Source organism: Halyomorpha halys, unplaced genomic scaffold (genome assembly GCF_000696795.3).
Source record: "Halyomorpha halys isolate HHAL.00 unplaced genomic scaffold, Hhal_1.1 Scaffold2523.1, whole genome shotgun sequence".
In the NCBI taxonomy this organism is placed as follows: Eukaryota; Metazoa; Arthropoda; class Insecta; order Hemiptera; family Pentatomidae; genus Halyomorpha; species Halyomorpha halys.
In genome coordinates this window covers 105,667-127,948 of record NW_027112922.1, presented here as the reverse complement: position 1 = coordinate 127,948, position 22,282 = coordinate 105,667, and the positions used below count along the sequence as shown (strand labels likewise).

Sequence of the window (22,282 nt, the reverse complement as noted above, 5' to 3'; positions counted from 1 at the left end):
GGGAGGATCAGAAACAGTAGCCTCAACAAAAGAACAGTAGGTCAAATCTGGGTCAACTACAAAAAGAGTATCAGTATCACCTATATCATTATTTCTACTCACCCCCATGATGAAGTCATTATTTGGAAAACATATCTATATTGATTGTGATAAAACACATTATTTTATTTTTAATATACAATGAGAAGGTGGTTGGGGGTGCGGTAAGTAAAAAACACAAGTTGTGAGAAATTATTTAATAGTGCTAATGTTTCGGCCAGAGTTTCTAACCTTCATCTGGGCTAAGACCAAAGAGTGAGATAACAAACAATGAATACAAAAAAATATAAACAGAATGACACAAGTAAATAATTATACAGAATGAAAATTAGTAAAAATAAAGTGATGAAAGAAGTGGAAAATATTTTACATATTTAATTAAACGCTTTATTCCACTTTATATTTTTTTGTGTTCATTGTTTCTTATCTCTCTCTTTGGTCTTAGCCCTCATGAAGGCTAGAAACTCTAGCCGAAACGTTGACACTATTAAATCAGTTCTCTCAAATTGTTAGTGTTTTTTATTGACCAAAACCCCAACCATCTTCTCATTATTATTTTTAATGTATGTATTTTTTTCTATATTAAACAAGTAAAGGATAAAAAAAAACATTTCAAAATACAAACATATACATTTCATCACATAGAAAAAGTACAACATTAATTAAAAAGGAAAACAACAGCTTAATATAACAAATTTTATTTTTACTTTGGGTTCATAATTATATTACAAACCTAATTTAAAGCATTATGTTATAAGAACTGCATATATATATTTTTAAAAATCTTAATACTATATTTATATCATTCTTAAAATTATAAACTTAATTAATCACTAAACAAATTATGTAATCTTACAGTATTTAAAATGAATGTTACGACCCACAAGCGAGACAATCATCTTTATTTTGTAATGAACAAACAAGTGCCTCCATATTAAAATTATTTTCTTTCTTTGTTCCATTCTGAACTGCAGCTAATGCTTTGGATTTATCTAAAGTAAATTGAATGGCTTTAGCAGCAGGCTTTGTCCGAAGGTAGTACATTCCTGTTTTTAAACCCTAAAAAAAAATAAAAAATAAAATCTAGGTTTATAAATTACCATCTATGAGTGACAGCAAATGCATGAGTAAACAAAAGGGCATTATTTATTAAGATTAAACCTTAAACTTATTACTGTTTGCATTTTTACTTATAAGTTAAGCAGTATTTTAAAAACTAAACAGGAGGCTCAAAACATAAGTAGATTTTTATTGTTTCAAAGTACATTAAAAATTTTATAGCATCTTAGAATAACACTCCTATGATCTCTGCTACTAAATAGAACCCATAACACAATAAGCTTAGATAATACTTACAAGGAAATCACTGATTTCAATGAAACATTTTTTTGGTGATACTAGGTTGAAAAATCTACATATGATGTACATACATAATATAATACATACAGCAATATACGACAATAAACATAAATGTCTAAAATTTGTTTTTCCTAACTCCTAGGGCTCATTGGTAAGAATCTTCAGGCACATTTCTACTATTTATTAAACTAGTATCACAAAAAAAAGTTTCATTAAAATTGGTGGTTCCGCGTGCATAGCCTCCCATTGCTGGTTAGAATTATTTTAAATCAATAATAGAACAAATAAACACTAACCAATTTCCATGCATGAAAATGCATAGAGGTGAGTTTATCAAATGTTGGTTCAGCGATATGCACATTCAGAGACTGTGACTGATCTATAAATGCACCACGTTCAGCAGCCATCTCTAAGATTCGTCTCTGCTTTATTTCCCAAACAGTTTTGTAAATAGCTTTCAGATCGTCGGGTATTCTAGGAATATTCTGGGGAGAAAATGAATTATAAATTAATCTAAAATGAACATAATAGAGTAAAAATATTCTACTATAACTATAGATAATAGACTGTATAATTTCAAATATGAAGAAGATAGTCAGGGTTGCAGTCAAAAAGAACAAAAATAGTTAACAGCTATTTATTTTCCGACATTCACCCACTTTGTAGGGCTTCATTCATCAGGGCTAAAAAGATACAAAAACAACTATGAAAATTTTGAAATAATAAGATAATAAGATACAAAAAGGTAAATTAAGGTAGGGTTAATATTTTGTAAAAATAAGTGAAAAGAATCTTTGTATTTAATATAATTACAATTTTATTTCTTCCTTTCTTATATTTCCATAAAATTTTCTTTTCACTTATTTTTACCCTACCTTAAATTACTTTTTTGTATCATATTATCTTACAATTTCAAAATGTTCCTATTTGTTTTTGTATCTTTTTAGCCTTGATGAATCCCCACAAAGTGGGGCGAAACGTCGGAAAATAAATAGTTGTTAACTATTTTTGTTCTTTTCGACCGCAACTCTGATCATCTTCTTCATATTTATATTCAGATTTCACATCCGTGAAGTTCAGTAGGAACTATGATAGTTTTATGAATTCTAACTAACAAGTTTCTGAAAAGAAGGACTAGAAATTAAGTCTGATTTGAAATGATTCGGATATGTACGTGCTTACTAGATCAACTAACTTCTTTGTACCAGTTAAATCAGAATACTAGAAAGCTACTGGTAAACAATAGAATAACAATCCTTTTTGAAATTGAAATACAGGTTATAAACAATACCTTATTATTTTAACCTTTTCTCCTATATTTGCCATAATGATCAGGTGATTTGATCAATTATTCAATGAATTTATCTGGTGAGTGGTTCCCCCATTTTCAACAACTGCATTGATGGCCATAAGCTTTGGGAATCAATGAACTCAAAGTTTAAAAGATGATGGGACATGCTCTCACAAATCCACCAAAAAAATTACAATATTTCAGATAATCATTCATTTGGGACTGATTAAAAATTTAAAATAAGATTATAAATATTTTTTAAAAAATAAATAACCTGTATGGATCCGTTGTTTTCGATGAGAGCATTCTTCATTTCATCATCCCACAAACCTAGATCCACCAAGTCTCTAAGCAGGTGATGATTTACAACCTATACACCAAGTTATGACATGCTATTAAAATGATTAAATAATATTTAAACTATAATTTAATAAACTATTGAACTACTGAAGTGAATTTTGTAATATTAATCCCTAGAGTTTGAGCTTGTTATGAATATAATAAATAATTTTAGAAAATGTATAAGGAACTAAAACCAGAGCTTGATTCCTTAAAAGATAATTATAAACATTAAAAAATCTGGGTATCAGAGAGTATAAACAAGAATAGAAAAGTGCAAGCCAATAGAATTAGAAAAAAATGCTCACTTTATAAATCTTCAGTACCTCTACAGAGACAACGATGTACTAGTTGAGTATCAACAACTTTCTGAAAAATTTAAAAACTTCCATCTGTTTAAAGTTAATTAGCATGCTCTAGTATGGCGAGAAATTGAAGCCTTTGAACTATTTTAAAGATAAGTATCGATCACAAAATTATAAATTATAATACACCATCTGTCCCACAAATTTCAGAGCAACTTGACACGGTAATGATGCTCATCAACCCAATCAGGATGACTATGTCAGATCCGTGTCCGACAAAACTAGCAACAGCTTACATAAGCCTCAAAATCTTATAGACCCTATCTTCTTAATACAATAATATTAAACTTATGGTATTGGAGTACAAAATATCATGTTGAATACTCAGCCAGGTAAATATCACTGAGACTGTATACCTGGATACCAAAGGAGTAGCTTAAGGAAAATTAGAATTGGAAGATTTTATGGCGGGGTAAAAAAGACCTGAACCAAATTAAGACATTGACTCTCACAAACGAGGTAAGTTATAGTTTGTGTTCTTGTCTTGGATGCTAATGTTATGTATCAATCTATCGATTATATCTGTTCTCGTGTCAATCTATCTATACTAGATAACATTATGAAACCTTTCCGAATATAGATAGTTTGTTTTTTTGTCATCCCAGGGCAATGTTTATTTAATTTCCTTGTGATTCCCAAATGACAGTACTAATCTGAATGGAGACTTAACAGATAACTATGATTTATCTTCTAGTTTTTATTTGTTGTTTTTCCTTTGCTACATTTCAAGAAATTTATCATAGCAGCACAAATATGGGATTAAAACAACATAACTTGTAGTTGGTGAACTACTAGCTGGAAAGCAAAATACAAATTGTCTTGTCGGCGGTCTATGAGTTAAATACTAGAAACTGAAATGGGACAGACACAGACCTGCATGACTTAAAATCACAGGGATCATAAAATTCATGAGTGTTCGAACAACATTGTGAATTTTATTGAAAGAGCTTCATTCTAATCCATAGAACTTCAAGAAACAGATACCTGGTAATCATACTAAATATTTTATAACATTAAATTGAAGAAAACACAGAAAAGTTACATGCAATAGCTAGAAGATAAATACCTAATCTCAAAGTATTAAATAGTAAATATATGAATATAATATAAATTAGGATATATAAAAATATTTAATAAAGTATTAAATATGTAAAAATATAAATATTAAATAGTAAATATATATAAATCGTAAAAATTCAATAGTTTCTTAAGTATCAGTATATTATATTCTATCATATTACCTGAAATTCACCAGAAAGTACTCTTCTTGTATAAATATTAGATGTGTATGGTTCAAATGATTCATTATTGCCTAAAATTTGAGCAGTAGAAGCAGTTGGCATGGGTGCGATAAGCAAAGAATTCCGTAATCCATGTTTTGAAATTTTTTCTTTCAATGCAGCCCAATCCCAAAGATCAGTTGGAGTAATATTCCACATATCATACTGCAAGATCTTAAAAAATAAAAAAAAATTGTCAATAAATATTCTTAGCTATTATTTTTCTTTGAGTATTAAGAAACTAAGTCTTAAATACTAAACAATTTACCCCTTGACTGGCCGGCGATCCACTGTAAGTCTCATATGGTCCATATTCTTCAGCCAATTCACAACTAGCCTCAAGTGCACCATAATACAAAGTTTCAAAAATCTGTTTGTTCAGAAGTCCAGCAGCTTCACTTTCAAATGGCAACCTCATTTGAATGAATAAATCAGCAAGCCCTTGAACTCCAATGCCAATAGGACGATGTCTCATGTTAGATCTTTGAGCCTGAAAATCAAGCATAAATTTACAAGAAAAACTTTTTTTGAATAATCTATTTTTGATTCACTTATTAATATTAAATTATACAACAATTAAATAGAATTTAATGATTAGTAAAATATTCATGAAATGTCAAGAAGTCATGAACAAAAACTATAATGTAACAATTGCTAAACCAAAAGAAAAATAATACTAATTAAATAAATAAATTAATAAATAATACTAATTAAGAAAAATAATACTAGTGAAAGAGGGTCTTAATAGCCTGTAATTAATCCTTAAATCCAATCTCCATATCCAAGAATGTCACATATTTGTTTCTCACAATGAAATAATTGTGAAAACATTTTCAAATATAATAAAATATTGATACAGTTTTTTCAGGATAATAGTAATTTCTTAATCAATAATAGAGATCTTAAAAATAACTAAAGAGAAAATACGCAGAAGGAATTTCTCATGGAAGGGACAGTTTATAGCTACATAAATGCATATCACATATACTTTGAAAAAAAAAAAAAAAAAAAAAAAAAATCGCAAACCTTTGTTCCACAGAATGACCTTATCTTCAATATTTAAGACACATACGTGAGATTTGCTTTTTCAGTGAAAAAGAAAGAGACAGAAAAACGAAGATGACATGTGACTAATTGCTTATTATTGTGACCACTGCTCATATAAATAATGTTTGTAGTCATAGAATAATGACATTAATAAATACTTTTTTTATTCTTTAGTTTTGGAAACTTAGTTTTTCAACTATTTTAACATTGAAAAATTCTTTTAGAGTTAAAAAATATGAAAATTTAAGTTCTTCAAATATTTTTTTTTAATAGTCAATAAATTTGTTTTTTATAGTTTATTTTGTTAATCCTATGGTTCTAAAGTACAATTAGAAATTAAAAATGGAATTTAGAGTTGGTTTAAAATTTACTTAGGAAGTTTTGAAAAATAGATTTTAATATAACAAATGTTTAGTATTCCACACATCAGTATAACGAATCTCTTAATATAATTTTTTTTTTTTAAATCTTTGAGATTCGGTAAACAGTGGTTCAATTGTATCAATAAGAAAATTAATTTACGCTTTTGAATTAGTTTGTAATTATATAGAAAAAAATAGAATAAGTGATGAATTACCTCCTTGACAGGATAATAATTTATGTCTATTATCTTATTTAGATTCCATGTAACAACCTTTGTTACAGCTTTCAACTTTTCAAAATCACAGGTTTTATCAGCTTTCATAAATTTACTTAATGCAATTGATGCTAAATTACAAACAGCAATTTCATCTGAAGAAGTATATTCAATAATTTCAGTACAAAGATTACTACACTTAATAGTTCCTAGATTTTTCTGATTTGATTTCCTATTGCAAGAATCTTTATACAACATGTAAGGTACACCAGTTTCAACTTGAGATTCAATGATAGCTTTCCAGAGATCACGAGCTTCAACTTGTTTTACAAAGCGGCCTTCATTTTCATAACTGAAATAAAAATAAAATGACTTTTATTCTGAGAATTATTGTCCCCTAAATAAATAAGGTAATATAGAAGAGGAATTACAAGTTATTCTATGATTATATATTACGAGTTATTCGTTATAGAAGTTGTGGGAGGCCTTGACTCTGCAAAAGTTGTAGCACCACAGATAATGATGATGATGCTATGAGGAAGTATAAGTCAGTAGATTGATATTTCAAATATAAAGAGTGGACTTATCTACAGGGTACCACTCTATTTTAATCATGATGAAGACAGAACAGCTGTCTCTCCTAAGAACTCAAAGTAGTGAGATGTGTATAAATCTGATCAGAAAAAGTTGATTTATTTTAAAAACTATTGTGAAAGTATTTTTGCTAATTTATAAAAGTCAAAAAGGATAATTTTGACAGCAGAAGTAAGCAGTGAAATTGTTAATTAGATGTAATGAGTGATCATGATCCAATAATTACAAAAACTTTCAAACTAAAGTATTTACAGGTAATTCAAGTGAAATGTAAAATTATTAAGAAGACTCATCAAACAGGGATCATTTCAATAAATATAGACTTCAATTAGAATACCATCAATCGAGTATTTTATGATATTTCTAAACAAATTTATATTTTGTAATCTAATGCTTAATTTATATGTATACTGTATGATTTAAATTTTAAGTAGTTTTTGTTTATATAACAAATTTCATCTCTTATTTAAAATAAATTTATAAATAAACTGTTTTCTCAGCCCCCTGAATAATTAAAGTGGGATTTTTGACTGTCAAGGTTGATGTTCACAACCCTCACCACTGCTACAATTGTATAAGGTTTTCACACCCAACAAAACTGTAAAAAAGTCAGTCTGTACCTACTGTGGTGAGGCCAGTCATAAAGAAAACTCGATCTACGAAAAGCTATCTAGATGCTTATCTAGGTGCAATGCATTAAGTACAAAGAAAGACAATGCCTTACACCTCAAATGTTCTAGTTCCAAATTGCAGAAAGAAATTAAGGCAATCCAAAAAATTAATAAGGTCTCATTCAGTGAAGCCAAAAATATTTTAAATTGAAAAAATCCTAACACATTTTTGAAATTAGATAGAGAAGCTATGAAATGTTCTGGAAATATGTAAATATATATTTTTTTCTCCTCTGTAGTAAACCCTACTGAAGAGGTGTATATTTTAGTAATTTGTGTATACACCATGCAAAAAGCATATTATATACATAAAATATTATTACAATGCAATAAAGAGAGAAATACAATAGAAAGAAGAATACAATACAAAATACAACTGAAACTTTGTATGTTTTAATATGCAGTCTGTATATTTTAATGCTGCCAGTTTTTCTGCTTGATTATTTGAGCATTTTCGATCGAGTCTGTAATGTTCTTCATAGTAATTGTTATTATTTCCAGTGGTAAAGGCACAGTCTGTATAATGTTCTTACTTGCTTCCATATGTGTAAATTTCCACAATGTCTGCCTGAGGCTCCACATTTTCTTTCATGTATTGTTTGAGTTAGGCAATAATTGATGGATGTGGCCTTAGTTCTATAGTCTGTCCCGGTTCAATATTGTCATTGTATCCTGTTGCATGTTTTTTTAATTTTGTACATTGTAATTATACATGGGTGAAATGCCTGCTAGAATGCAAGAAGGATCATATGATATGGTCTTAAAGGCTTTGCTTATTCTTATTTCCATTATTCTTTGTACTAGTTGCAGTTAGGAGAGGTTGGTCGGCTTCTAGGCACCTGATCCCATACAGTTATTGCATACAGCAGTTTCAGGATTATTGCGCATTTGTAGATGACTTTTAGAACCTGGCTCCCCAGTCCCCAAGTGAGTCTTATGGCAATAGTAAGGGCATTTATTGTCCTCAGGGATTTATTTACGATTGTGTCCATATGTTTTTTCCAGTTTAGTCTCCTATCAAAAGTTAGACTAAGATAAGTCATTGTTTGTTGCAGTGTTTTGGAGTACAGTCTAATGATTAAGTTGGGTCATTTCTGTTTTCTTGTAAAAATCATGTATTTTGTCTTGTCTGTGTTGAATTAAAGTTTATTATTTTTGACCAAATTTTCTAAGATTATAAGTGCTTGGTTAGTCAGAACTTGTAGTCTTGTGAAATGTTTGTCCGTTACTAATAGCAGAATGTCGTCAGCATAGGATAAAATTTGTACTCTGTCAGGTAAGTACAAATTTGTAATTCGAAAAGTGTGTTGAGAAGGATATTCCAGAGTGTTGGAGAAAGGCATGAGCCTTGTGGAATACCAGTCATGAGGTCTTTGTTAAGTTTGTAGTATTTAGTTCTGATTTCCATTGTCCTTTCTTCGAAGAAATTAGAAATTAGTAAAAAGATGTTTTTTTGAGCAATTATATTTTCTTAAGTTTTCTAATACAATTGGTGCCCACTCACTGTCGAAAGCTCCTACAATATCTAGTTTAACCATGAGACAATTTGAATTTATTATTAGAGCATTTTCAATATAAGTTTTGGTCTTGTATAAAGCATCAATCGTGCTTTTAGTGGCATGAAACCAAACTAATGGAGTATTCCCTAAGTTGTGAGATAGTGCATTTGTCTGTTATTGATTAGTTTATCTAGAACCTTGCTCGTTACAGGTAGGATTGTTATTGGTTGGAGTTTGTTAGAGTCTCGTTTTGGTATAATGTGTAGTAGTCCTTTTTCCCATATTTTCAGTATGATTGACTGCTCCGAAATTAGTTGGTAAATACATGTGATTAATAAAAGGTAGCTTTCTGTAATATGCTGTAAGATGTAGGTATTGATTTTGTCATGTCCCAGTGTTTTCTTTTTATTTAAGTCTTTTATGATTTTTAATATCTCTATCTGCTCTAATGGACTGTCATTGTATGTTGTGGGTGGTTATTTTGCACCTTGTTCTTATGTGTGTTCATTCTTGTATTTCATTGACAGTTGTGTCTTGTTTAGTTAAAGAATTTAGTGCATATTCTAAAGTTTCTTTGAGGTTCAAAGTATGATTGTTTTCGTCATTTTATATGGCTCTTAAGACATCCTGATTTTTTAAGGTGTTGGTAGATATTTGTAGGCCCAGCAGACCCAGTTCCATGGATTTGATTCCTCAATGCAATATTTCTTCCAGGATGAGATTTTTGATTGTTTTAATAGAGCCTATTATTCGTGTCGACTGTTCAAGTAGTCTTGTTTACGTTGTTCTCTTAACTGGGCGTCTGTTTTTGTCTTTTTTTATGATCTCCTAAGCTTGTTAGGGGTTTTCCTTAACTTTTTTAATTCAGTACTCCGCCATGGTACTGATTGATGCTTTTTTGTCATTCAAAAATTTCTTATTTGTTGTTTTAAAATTTACATTACATGCTTTTAATACTGCTTTGTTAAATTGGTCAATTGTCATGTTCACATTGTGGTAAGGAATAGTTTGTACGATTTGGTTTTCAGTCAGAGATAGCGAGAATGTGCTATCAATTTTAAAGTATTTCTTAAATTGGATGGCGAGATTGTTTCAAAATTTGACCAATCACCAGATTTGGTTATGTTGTATGTATACCGTTTGTGTAGTCTTTTCAATGTAATTTCAAAGTATATTGAGTTATAATCTGAAAAGTTTTGGTCATAAAGTATTTTCAAATTCTGTATAAAGTTGGTTGCATTAGGAGAGCATAAGGTTAAGTATACATTGCTTTTTATCCATGACCCTTCAAAAGTAGTCATCCTGGAAGGTTTATTAAGCAGAATCAGGTTACTGGAAATTATATATGATTCTAAAATTTGTCCTCTGGGAGTCAGCTTTGTATCGTGCCAAAAGAATGATCGACAGAGTCGATACATATAATTATTATATTGTTTTGTACCACTATCTATTTTTTCAAGGTCTTTGTTAATGTCTAATTTTTCATTAAAATATGCACATATCAATATTAATTTTGTCTCATTGATTGTTATTTCAATAGTAATGAAGTCGGAGTCACTATGCTAAGATAATAATATTGGTTGTTGATTATTATTGCAGATCTAGGTCGGGCGTCATGTGTGTAATAAAGCTGAAAAATGTGTGAATATCTTGTAACTTTGTAATCTCTTGTGTATGGTTCTTAAATCAGTGTGATGTCAATGTTTTTGTTTTGTATGAAGTGATTTAGGTAGTCGGTCGATATTTTCGAATGATGAGTATTTAGTTGATTCATCTTTAGTATATTGTTCATGTTGTATTTAAGTTGGTAGTCAGTATTTTGGGATAGTTTGTTGATTTCTCTAATGTAAGAGTGTCATTTTCGATCAAGAGCAGAGTGTTCAGTGTCTACTTTGTTTTTGTCTTAACTAATATGTCTATTAAAATTTGTGCAATTGGGACACTTATGCCCTTATGCTTAAGTTGCCACTACATTTGGGGCAGGTGAGCACCCTTCGGCACTGTTCCTTGGAGTGATGGAACTTGCAGCACTTGGTACAGCACTGAATCCTCAAGTAATCTTCTGCCCAGTGCTTCTTGTGTCCTACATATACTTTGTTGTAGGTCAATTTGGTTATAGTCAGTGCATATTTTTCTATGTCGGCATGAGTTTTCTGAGTGCGCTGGTTTTTCAGCAAGATAACGTGTCTGATGGCACTCAGTTCGAACTCTAACACCTCGTTCTGACTCACCAGATGCTCGACCAAGTTCTCCATCATCACATCTTTGAATATTAATTTCATTTTTACTTTTTAGTTTCCAGTATAATCAGGTTCTATCCTGTTCATGTTCTAATTTTTTTTTTTTAATGTCTTTTTCTTGTTCAGAATAAGATTCGGACTAAAATTGAGTCTTTTTTAGTCAAAATTTTGTTAATATCTATCTTTAGTTTCTTGGGCATTACTACATTTATTAATTCTTCTGTGACCTTTTAAAGATGATGTTGAAAGAGGGCAGTTTCCATGTTGGTTTGGTCACCTGGGAGTAAGTTGGAGATCGGTTGGTTAGGGGTTTGATCATTTTTTGTAGGTTGCTATAGAAGTGACGAAATATATTGAATATATTGTTGTATGTTGCCTTGAGTAGGCGTCTCTTAACGAAATGTCCCGTAGTGTTTTGATAAATACCGAGATTCTGAGAAAAAGAGGGGAACGACTCAAGCTGTATATATATATACTTATTATTTATTTAAGTGTTTGTAAGGAAAAACTAATAAAAACCGAAAAGGTTAGCAGAATACTCTCTGACTGCATAAATGAGACTGACTTTTACTGTGTTCGGTGCTTCTATATATACTTCTTCGATCAGCTGATCTACTCGATCACCAGTTATGGCCTTTGTCAGCTGAAATCTCACTAAGGCCATAATTTATATATTAGTCAGGTAGATTTCATTATTGCTATCTCTCCTACTACCAAATGCACACTAAAGCAGGTATTCCGGCCTTTCATTTCCATTCAAAATCAGTAGAAACAGAGACAATGACTTCAAAACCTTCCTACCCTGCACTATCTCTTCCCTAAAAATTTCTAAACTCTCAATCCTTCCACCACTTTCAACCCTCACCCCCATCCACCTCCTTAGTCCCTTTATCACTTTCAACCCTCAATACCACCCACCTCGTTATCCCTTACTACCTCCTCACCTCCATCCAACTATTCAAACACCCACCACCTCTTCATCCCACTCCATTTCTTAGCCTCACTACTTCTTCCAACACTCCTATACCATCTCTCACTCCACCAGAACAATTAGTTAATTTGGCAGTGGTGGCAGACGATTCATCTATAAAAGGATAGCCTAAGAAAAAACCACAGGTAAAAAATAATTCCATAAATTAAAGATGATATTCATTAATTACCAAATTAATATCTCCTGTATTTTTCTCTCTCTTTATAATTAAATGCCCTTAATTGAATGGAATTGTAAGGGGTTGAAATCTAAATTTCAATGATTTAAAAATTATAATAAATGACACAAACCCAATCTGTTTAGCCCTTCAGGAAACTCTCAGCACATTAACGAAAATAAATTTGAAATTTATAGAAAAGATGATCTTATTTCTAATCAGAGCCGTAGAGTTCTAGTTGCCATTCATAAACCCTTGTATTCGGAATAAATTAACTCTCACCTTCAAGTTGTAGTAGACTCTATCCACTTAGGCTTCATATTTTCTGTTTTTAACATCTACCTCCCACAAGATCGGTCATCAATAGAGTCCTAATGTGATATATATATATATATATATATATATATATATATATATATATTTATGAAACCAACTGTCCTTCTGTACATTCAAGATCTTAATGGGCATAACCCCTTATGGAACTCGCAAGACACAAACTAATGAGGTAAAATAACAAAAAATTTCATTGATCTTAGATCTAATTCTAAACTTTGGAGAACCCACCTTCCTTAGCTCCAGTTACAGAATGTATTCTTCCATTGACCTTTCTCTTTTCATTTCAAGGGTCTACAGTTGTATAGAATGGACCATTTACCGATTCTTATCAAACTTAAAAATATAAATTTTTCACTTTGAATTAAACCTATATTGATATTAAACAGGGCTGATTGGTCTTTCTTTTCTTTCCGAGCTTCTCTACCTCCTATTCCTCCAAGAGAATCAAAAAAGGATACAAAACTATTACAAACGCAATCATACAAGCATCTAATGCACCAATATCAATGAATGAAGGTATACCAAAAAGACCACCAGTACCAGGATTCAATGAAACATATAAAAAAGCACTCAACTAACATCATCATTAAACTCCCATCAAAATTTATTTAAATATCTTTAACAATAAATGTTCTATGTTGGCCACCCTTCATATCTGTAATAACAATAGATTTAGTGTTTAACAATTCTCTCTTGTTCAACCAACCTCCATAAATAAATTCTCTTTTTGTCACCTTAAGCTGAAGGTCCACTTTATAAAACTGGTTTATAGTAACAATCAATGGGTTTATAATTAACTTTAGATTAAAATATTTTTTTATTTGTTTGAGAAGTAATAAAAATATTATTCACATGAAAAAGAAACAATTAACCTACCCTGTATAAATTTTCTCAAATTCTTTACCCCAAGTATCAGCCAACTTAGGACAGATATGGGGACACATTAGACTCCATTTTCCATTAGACTGTACACGTTCCATAAACAAATCTGGTATCCAAAGGGCATAGAACAGATCTCTAGCACGTACTTCTTCTTTACCAGTATTCTTTTTTAAATCAAGGAATTCAAAAATATCTGCATGCCAAGGCTCAAGATAAACCGCAAATGCACCTGGTCTCTGAAATTAAAACTTTACTGTTAATTGAATAATAAAAAGTAGTTTATTTTATTTAATATAATTGTTTAAATTATGAACAAAGTAACCTTAACAATTAATATAAATGGTGAAAAGTATACTGCCTCACCTTATTACCTCCTTGATCAACATATCGAGCTGTATTATTAAAAACTCTTAACATTGGGACAAGACCATTTGAAATACCATTCGTGCCAGCAATAAATGTCCCTTTAGCTCTGATGCAATGGACATGCACACCAATGCCTCCAGCAGTTTTGGATATTAATGCTGATTGTTTCAGAGTATTATAAATACCTTCAATACTGTCCTCTTGCATGGCTAGTAGAAAACAACTAAAGTAAAAATAAAAAAGTATGAACTATTATATAAGCAGATAAATCTTCAGTTTTGTTCAATATCACATTTAACTCGTTATAACCTGGAAAGCTGAGGCTTCGGAGTTGCAGCACTGAATAATGTGGGTGAGGCATGTGTAAAATATCCTTCAGAGAGCAAATTGTATGTTTTAATAACAGCATCTATATCCTCACCATGGATTCCAACAGCAACCCTCATCAACATGTGTTGAGGTCTTTCAACAACTTTGCCACTAATTCGAAGTAAATATGACCTTTCCAGTGTCTAAAGAAAAATCATAACAAAATTAAAACAATTCAATTAAGTAAATTTAAAGTTTTCCATGAATTATGTTCAAATCTATATATTATGTATACTTTTAATTCCAAATAAACCCAAGTAATAAAACTTCAAAGTTGGAATTAAATAAGCAGGCGAGATATACTCTCTCCAAATTGTAACAAAGCAATAAATAAGTAACATAGCCGATATTACTGATACTTTAATTGAAAAAAAGAGCACTAATCAATATTAATTTAAATAAAACTTATAATGGAATTCCTACAGGTTCATAATATATCACAATAATAATCCCTTTATGAAAAACCACTAAATTAATAAAGCTACTTAGAAGTGAAAAAAAAAAAATGCTGCAGTCTAGGTAGTTAATTGTTTCAAGCAGCATTCCAATTTTAATATTGAATAATTGACTATGATTTGAAGAATGAACTGGGTAACAGGACAAAAATGTCATCCCATAATCATGAGTCACTTATATGCAATGCTCTATTAGTTTGGGTTATATAACCTATATTATTATTTTTCCTTTAATTTGTTTAACAGAAGTTAATCAACAGCTAGCTCCCCTATTCCAAAAAACATAAACAAATCCCAATTATCCTATTCAACTGAGGTCAGGTATATTAACCAGGGAGTGGCATATCCCTTCTCTCCTTCAAAGCAAAAGTGAAGCATCCTCATGCCAACGGAGCACAGGGTTATGTTGAGATTGATACAAATATTCGCCCTTGTAATCTAAGCTGAAACAGAAGGCAGCTAGTGATTGGCTCGTACTCTTAACCTACTCCTCTGCCACACCTCTGATCCTTCATAAGGCCTGCCCTTTCTAGCTTCTCTTTTTCTGCCAACTTATTCCTCCACTTTAGATAGATAAAAGTCACTTCATGGTGTCAGGTGTTATAATCAACAACAATAGTCAATTTTTTACGTACCTACCCACCATGCTGTAACAGTTGTGAACTAGTATCATAATAAATCGCTTTAAAAAGCCTGAATTTTTTTTCATTCAGGAATTAATATATAGAATGAGACAAGACAGTAGATTGTAACAGAGTATAGATCGATCTTGCACTATTTTCAAAGGGAATTTATGTACATAATTGTTCAAACTTGTTTGTGAAAACAAAGGGGAGAATGGTGTAAACTTTTTATCCTTGGTTCAAATTATTCATACAATGGTCACAATTCCAAATAAAAACATAAAAAAATTTGTAGAATAAACTATTACCTGGTGTCAATATAATTTTTACTATCTATCTCTTAACTGCTACTAGCTAAAGAAAAATAGAAATTGTAAAAGTCAAATTTCTCTTACGAGTCCAAAAAATCTGTTTTTGGCAATTGGTTTCGTTGGGCTGAAAAGTAAATCGGCTGACATATACATGGCACTACTAGTATTAAATCCATATGATTTTTAGTTAGCCCTAACCTTCAAAAGATACGTGTATAAATTTGACAGCTGTCGGACTATTAGTTTGATATAGCATAGATATAGATATAGCATTTTGAGTGAAAAACTTTTGTTAGTTTGAAAAAAATAAAAAATGGATAAAAAAGAATTTTGTGTGTTAGTAAAGCATGGCTTTTTGGCAAAAAAAAAAATATACTATTGAAGCCAAGGCTTGGCTTGGTAAACATTATTCAAACTCTGCACCAGGAAAACCAACTGTTGAGAAGTGGTTTGTTAAGTTTAAACAAAGAAAAATGAGCACCGAGGACGATGCATGCAGTGGACGCCCCATAGAGGCTGTTACCATTGAAAACATCAAAAAAGTCCACAACATAATTTTGGATGACCGTAAAGTGATGTTGATCGAGATAGATAGACTCTAAAGATATCAAAGGAACCTGCTGGACATATTGTGAATGAATACTTGGGTATGCGAAAGCTCTGTGCAAAGTGAGTGCCGCGTGTGTGATGTCCAGCTTGTGATGGAATGGCACTGGAGGATTGTTTCCATTTTTTAACAAACTTCCCCGCGTATTATGAGAACTGAATCTAATACATGCCTAAACTAAACTACATTAAACAAAATCAATAGTATGAATTTTCGTCAATACCCTCATAATCAGATCTTTTTTTTTTTTATAATTTATTTATTGTTATTTACAACTGTATACAAATATATACAACAAGTAAATTTGCTGTAGGTGACATAGTGACATGATACAAACATGTGGAGAATCTACCCACTGATAGAACTCCAATAATATTTCTAGAGAAGATTTCAAGGCCATCTTCTTTCATGATGAAGATGAAGCTAGGTTAGAAACAAGTGGATTTGGGTGGTTGAGAAGTTTATCATTGAAGGAATGGTATCTGGTTCTGGCCAAATCGGCAACATATATAACATTGAGGTCCTGATGGATGACTTGATTAGTGACAAAGTAAGGAGCATTAAGGATTTTACGAAGGATTTTGGACTGTAAGGATTGGATTCGGAAGGAATTTAATGGTTTAGTGGAGCCCCATAGCTTAATTCCGTATGTCCAGATAGGCCTTATAATAGTCATCTAGATCTTTGTAATGGATTGGCACTTTAGACTGTTTGTCTAGTAAATGTTGTAATAGTCGGAATCGATGAGCAGTTTCTTGTCTTTTAATCTTGTATGAGGATTCCATGTCAGTCGTTTGTCCAGATGTAGTCCTAAGTAACGGATCTGTTTGACAGGAATAAGAGGGGTATTATAATCAAATCTTAAACTTCATTTTATTTATGTGGTGCAGAGCCTCATACTTAGAGCAGAACACCCTCAATAAGATGTATAGTTTTTGTTTCTTTATTTCATTAAGTAAGTAATGTCGTTCTTGTCTTGTTTTTCACTTTAATGTAGTTGTTTTTTTTCCCACTCCAATGTCGTTTTTGCACTCTGATGTAGAAACCCCAGTTTGGGTATACCGTTTGTTATTAGCTTATATAATAATTTTAGAGACTATTATTATGATTTGATTTATAATTTATTAGTTTATATAAATGATTTTTACTTCACCACTTAGATATACTGTTTTGTTATTAGCTTATATAATAATGTAATAGTTTGAATATTGTTGTTATTACTATTAAATTATTACAATGATTGTTAAATTATGTACTTTGCAGGCTAACTCTATTTGCACAGAGGTTTCCCCATAAACAAATAAATTATGATTGTTACTATTATTATTATAACCATGCTAGCTTCTTTCAGATCCCACTATCCTAACAGTATTGGGAAGATACAGTAAACAATTTTTTATTGGACTTAGTATCCAAAATAGTAAGAAAAGTTGTGTGAGTAAACACAGCATTTTTTTTTATACAATTATGAATAAACCTATACTTTTTAAAAATAGTAATACTTAGTGTTCTGATAATTGAATTAAAGACATGGGCCGTTCCTAGCTCAGTGGTTAAGACAGTCTTACCAATTTAATGTCTATTTGCGGTACTGGTTCGAATCCGGCCTGGGACGTTGACTATTTCATCGAGTGGCGGTCCCACAAAATGAAAAACTTTGATCCCCAACCATGGTTAGGCAGTATAAGACTCCAATAGGAGTCTTAGCCGAAAAAGAAAAAAATAATGTTAATATCATTAACATCTTAAAACTTTTTAGTTATAGCCTAAGTTAGTACCTTGTCTCAAATCTGTATGTGATAATTAATGGCCTTAAAGTTTAACATTCCAAGATAATATAGCAGAATGAAATTACCTTAAAACCAAAAATGTTATAATTATAATCTCTGTCGTAAATTATAGCAGAATTTAATCGATCAGCATTATTCATTATGATTTTATGATGAGTATCGGAAATCATAGGAGCTGGGTCTCCAGTGCCTTCTCTTACAACTAAGTAAAGATCATTCATTACATCTATAAACAAAAAATAAGTTATCCAAAACAGTATATCAATTCTTAAAATAAGTTTACTTTAGAAACGTTTACTGCATGTATGCAAGAAATACATTGTTTGTTATAGTCTACAGACCGCTAAAAACTTTCTTGGTTTCTTTATGAAGATTTGAAACAGCTATTCGAGCAGCAAGTAAGGCATAATCAGGATGTTTTGTGGTCATTGTAGCAGCTGTTTCAGCAGCAAGATTATCCAACTCAACCGTAGTCACGCCAGGATAAAGACCAGAAATAACTTTCATAGTGATCTCGATCTTAAACGTACAATAAAAAAATCTTAGCTCAGGGAAATTGTAATCACTTTTACAAAGATTTAAGAATACTTACTGGATCCACAAAATCTAAATTTAAACCATAGCATAGCTTTGAGATTCTGCTTGTTATTTTGTCAAAATGAATTTCTTCTTGGCGGTTATCTGGAAAGAGCAATAATATAAGTTAATAAATCAGCACTCATCAGAATTACCAACTTCTTCAATTTGGAAGCAAGCAATGCTGAATGTTGGACTACCAATCAGAATTGCTAAATTCATAGCTATACAAAAACAGTGATTAAATATTACCTCTTTTGATGACATATAGTTTGCTTCGAATAGATTCATTCTTTTTAACAGTAAAAACCATATTGAACAATTATTAACACGAACGAACAGAAATTGCTCCCAAAACACAACGAAGCAGTTACAACAACCAACAAATACTTATCTTGGCGCTTAAAAGTTAGAGATATTGGAGGGAATTTTTCATCTCATGAGAGCATAGAGATAGGTTGTTCTCATAGCCAAAGTTGAAACCAAGCTTTGAATTCTAGTGTCTTTCTGTCATACATTGTTAATTTGATACATTAATTGTTAATTTCGAAACAGTCCTCAAATTTTGGTCACATGGTGAGAAATTCAAAACCTGCATTTTTTTTTCTTTACGCCTCTAAAACCCGATGTCGAAACCACACCTGCAACTTTCGCCAAACGTTGCGGTTTTGTGCAGCCAACAACTTATTATTCTAAGTAGTTCTGATTCTCCTATACATCTAACTCTCAGTCTTCCTGTTCTTTTTGTTACTTAGAGTGGGAGCTTCCTGGACTAATCATCTTCGTCCATATGGTCCACTCATCGTGTTCGATCGTTTGATAACATGAACGAAATTCAGCTCTTTAAATTAATCGTAAATCTCACGGTTTATACGCCTTCTGCAGATTCCATCCACCAGTATCCTCTGAAGGATTTTCTACTCTAATTGAAGATTTTGTTCACTACTATTTAGTCCAAGTTTCCGAGCCGTACGTCAGCACTGGGCGGATTATCGTCTTTTACAGTTGTCATTTTGTTTGTCACGAAAACATTTGGCTGCCAAGCTATTTTCTTTGGCCGTAGTAGGATTAGTTAAAAGGAATATCCGAGTGACATTTTTTTTTTCATAATACGTACCGAGTTATGAATATTTGTTGAATTTTACAGGCTTAAGGGCGCGGATTCACTTTAGCAAACGCCTAGAACGAGTACCACTGGACAAGCCGAGCAAGTGTGGTGGGACGAGCAACCAACTCAACCTGAGTGAGCACCTCCGAACAGGAAGCCTAATCTGTTCTTGAAGTTCTGCTTGTCTCATTTGGTACGTAAATACCGATTCTACCTCTAATAGTGAACAGAAAATTTTATGTCACCAGTTTTTTAATATATTAAATAGTCGAGATTCTAGAAAAAGAGAATAGAAAGTGGCGGTGGCAAATAAAACTGTATCAAGAGAGATGAGGTTTATGATTTGCTCTTAAAAGCAATGTAATAGGTGAAAATTTTATGAAAATGTCACCGAAGGATTTTTAATTATGAGAGGAATTTTTAATTATGAAGGATTTTTAATTTATACTAAATAGTGTCAGGGTTATAATTGGCATACAAGGCACATTTTGAATCTGTGGTTATTTGCAATTTTTTTCATTCTATTCTTATCTTAAAAAAAAGGATGAGTATCATTATTTTTTTAAAAATTATTATCAATATTATTGAAGTTATTTCAACACATGACCCACAAGTCATAATTTTTCAAAAATTACAATTTCCTTAAGGTAAAAAAATAGGGCCACCCGTAGCTCAGGAGTCAGGCTGTTCGAATCGGTCCTTGGGTCGTTGACTTTTTTACTAAGTGGCTGTTCCACAAAATGAAATACTTGACCCCCAACCATGGTTAGAATAATGGGAATGCAAAGAAATGAATGTATAACTGGCTCTATGGGAAATCCCAATGTCATTAAAATATTTTTTAAAAAATAACAAAACAAAAGGGAAAAACATGTAGTGATAAAAATAAAACGGTTAATGCATATGTATATAGATATGGATTAAGAACCATTATGTTTTATTTATTAATTTTTTTAAAGGAAATTGTGGTTTTAAAAATGATTATTTAATCTTTTAACTACTGTAAAACCCCGTTTATTGGTACCGATACATTTCGGGTTAATCCGTAGTGTATACAAGAATAAAACTAATTTTAATCAAACATCAGATAACCATTAAAATACAATCAGAATATTATATACAGGTGGTGTGTATTCCTAATAATATATAATTAAGTCAAATGTATTAAACCTATTTCAAATGATTTTTTTTTTTAAATCTGTAAATACGTGATTTAATTCAAGGGAACAAACAATCTTAAAGTATTAATCTTAAGTTTTGTTGTAGTTTCGCTTCAAGAAGTAATTTATTTTGTTTTAAAATTTTGATGAGGGCATTTCTCCTTATCTTCTTTTTTAACTATAAAATTGATTTCTGAGGTTCCACAACACGGGGTAATTGTGTTAATCACCTCAGGAGGATAATGCAATCATTTTGAGGTGATTACTTTTGACTTAAAAAATAAAAGGAAGTGGATAAACAAGTAAAATTGAAATCTCTGATTGAAACAAAATGTGATATTGTTTTTACTATTCTACCTGTGGTAAGTAAGGTTTTAAATTTCAAATTTTTATAATCGCGCATCAATCATTATCATTGATCTACCATCAACTAATTATTAGCCGCCGATCTTAGATGAAATGTGTAATGCTTTCGAAAGCAGACTGGAATGACCCATATGTATCACGATCTTTATTATAATTAGGAAAAAGATTGAAATGATTTACAAATAATTTTTCATTGAGAGTTATTTAAAATTACAACTAAATATTATTAAATCATAATCAATTTCTCATAGAAAATTGTCAGTACCAACCACAATTTGCTATTTTCTTGTAAGAAGAATGATCCTCAAATTCAAAATTTGAGTAATTTTTAACTTTTCGTTACCAAAATTATTTATTTATTTTTTGTAAGTTTTAAGCTTTCTTACTATGTCAAGCTAGGAAAGCGTTATCCTCCTGATAAGGTTTTGATGTTATATTTTTCATTTATTTTTTTTTTATCTCCAGGTTTTCATTAATTGTTTTTTCTAATATGACAGTCAGTGGATTTATTGTATGGTGAATTGGCACATACATAAGTGTATATGTATAAGTAAGTTTTGTTTATTTGTGTATCTTTCCTGACTGCACCCCGACCATTTTCCTCTACATATGGTCTATCAATCTACGGTCAATTATTAACACCTCAATTTGAGATAAACTAACTGATAAAAATTTAAGTTGAAGTTTATTGATTTATCGAGGTTGTAAAACTTAAGTAGGCAGTTGGAATTCAAATCTAAAGATGTATACATTTAACAATTCGCTAGATCTTACATACTAGATTTGTTACATTTTATGTAATATGTAATGTAACTTGTATAACGATACAAGTTCCTATCGTTATACAAGTTCCTACCTAATCAATATTCGATTAGCGGATTTTT

The 22,282-nt window shown here is 31.0% G+C and overlaps 1 protein-coding gene across 1 annotated transcript; it reads right to left on the bottom strand.

Annotated features, from left to right (window-relative positions):
- Positions 1 to 762: 762 nt before the first annotated feature.
- Positions 763 to 19,357, bottom strand: RnrL (Ribonucleoside diphosphate reductase large subunit). The gene is made up of 13 exons (XM_014437419.3): positions 19,017 to 19,357; positions 18,781 to 18,869; positions 18,530 to 18,707; positions 18,254 to 18,414; positions 14,343 to 14,545; positions 14,031 to 14,256; positions 13,662 to 13,903; positions 6,298 to 6,649; positions 4,942 to 5,163; positions 4,635 to 4,847; positions 2,964 to 3,059; positions 1,695 to 1,883; positions 763 to 1,098 (listed from the first exon to the last, which is right to left on the bottom strand). The coding sequence occupies exons 1-13, from the start codon at positions 19,075 to 19,077 to the stop codon at positions 913 to 915; spliced, it is 2,418 nt and encodes an 805-aa protein (XP_014292905.1). The 5' UTR covers positions 19,078 to 19,357; the 3' UTR covers positions 763 to 912.
- Positions 19,358 to 22,282: the final 2,925 nt, after the last annotated feature.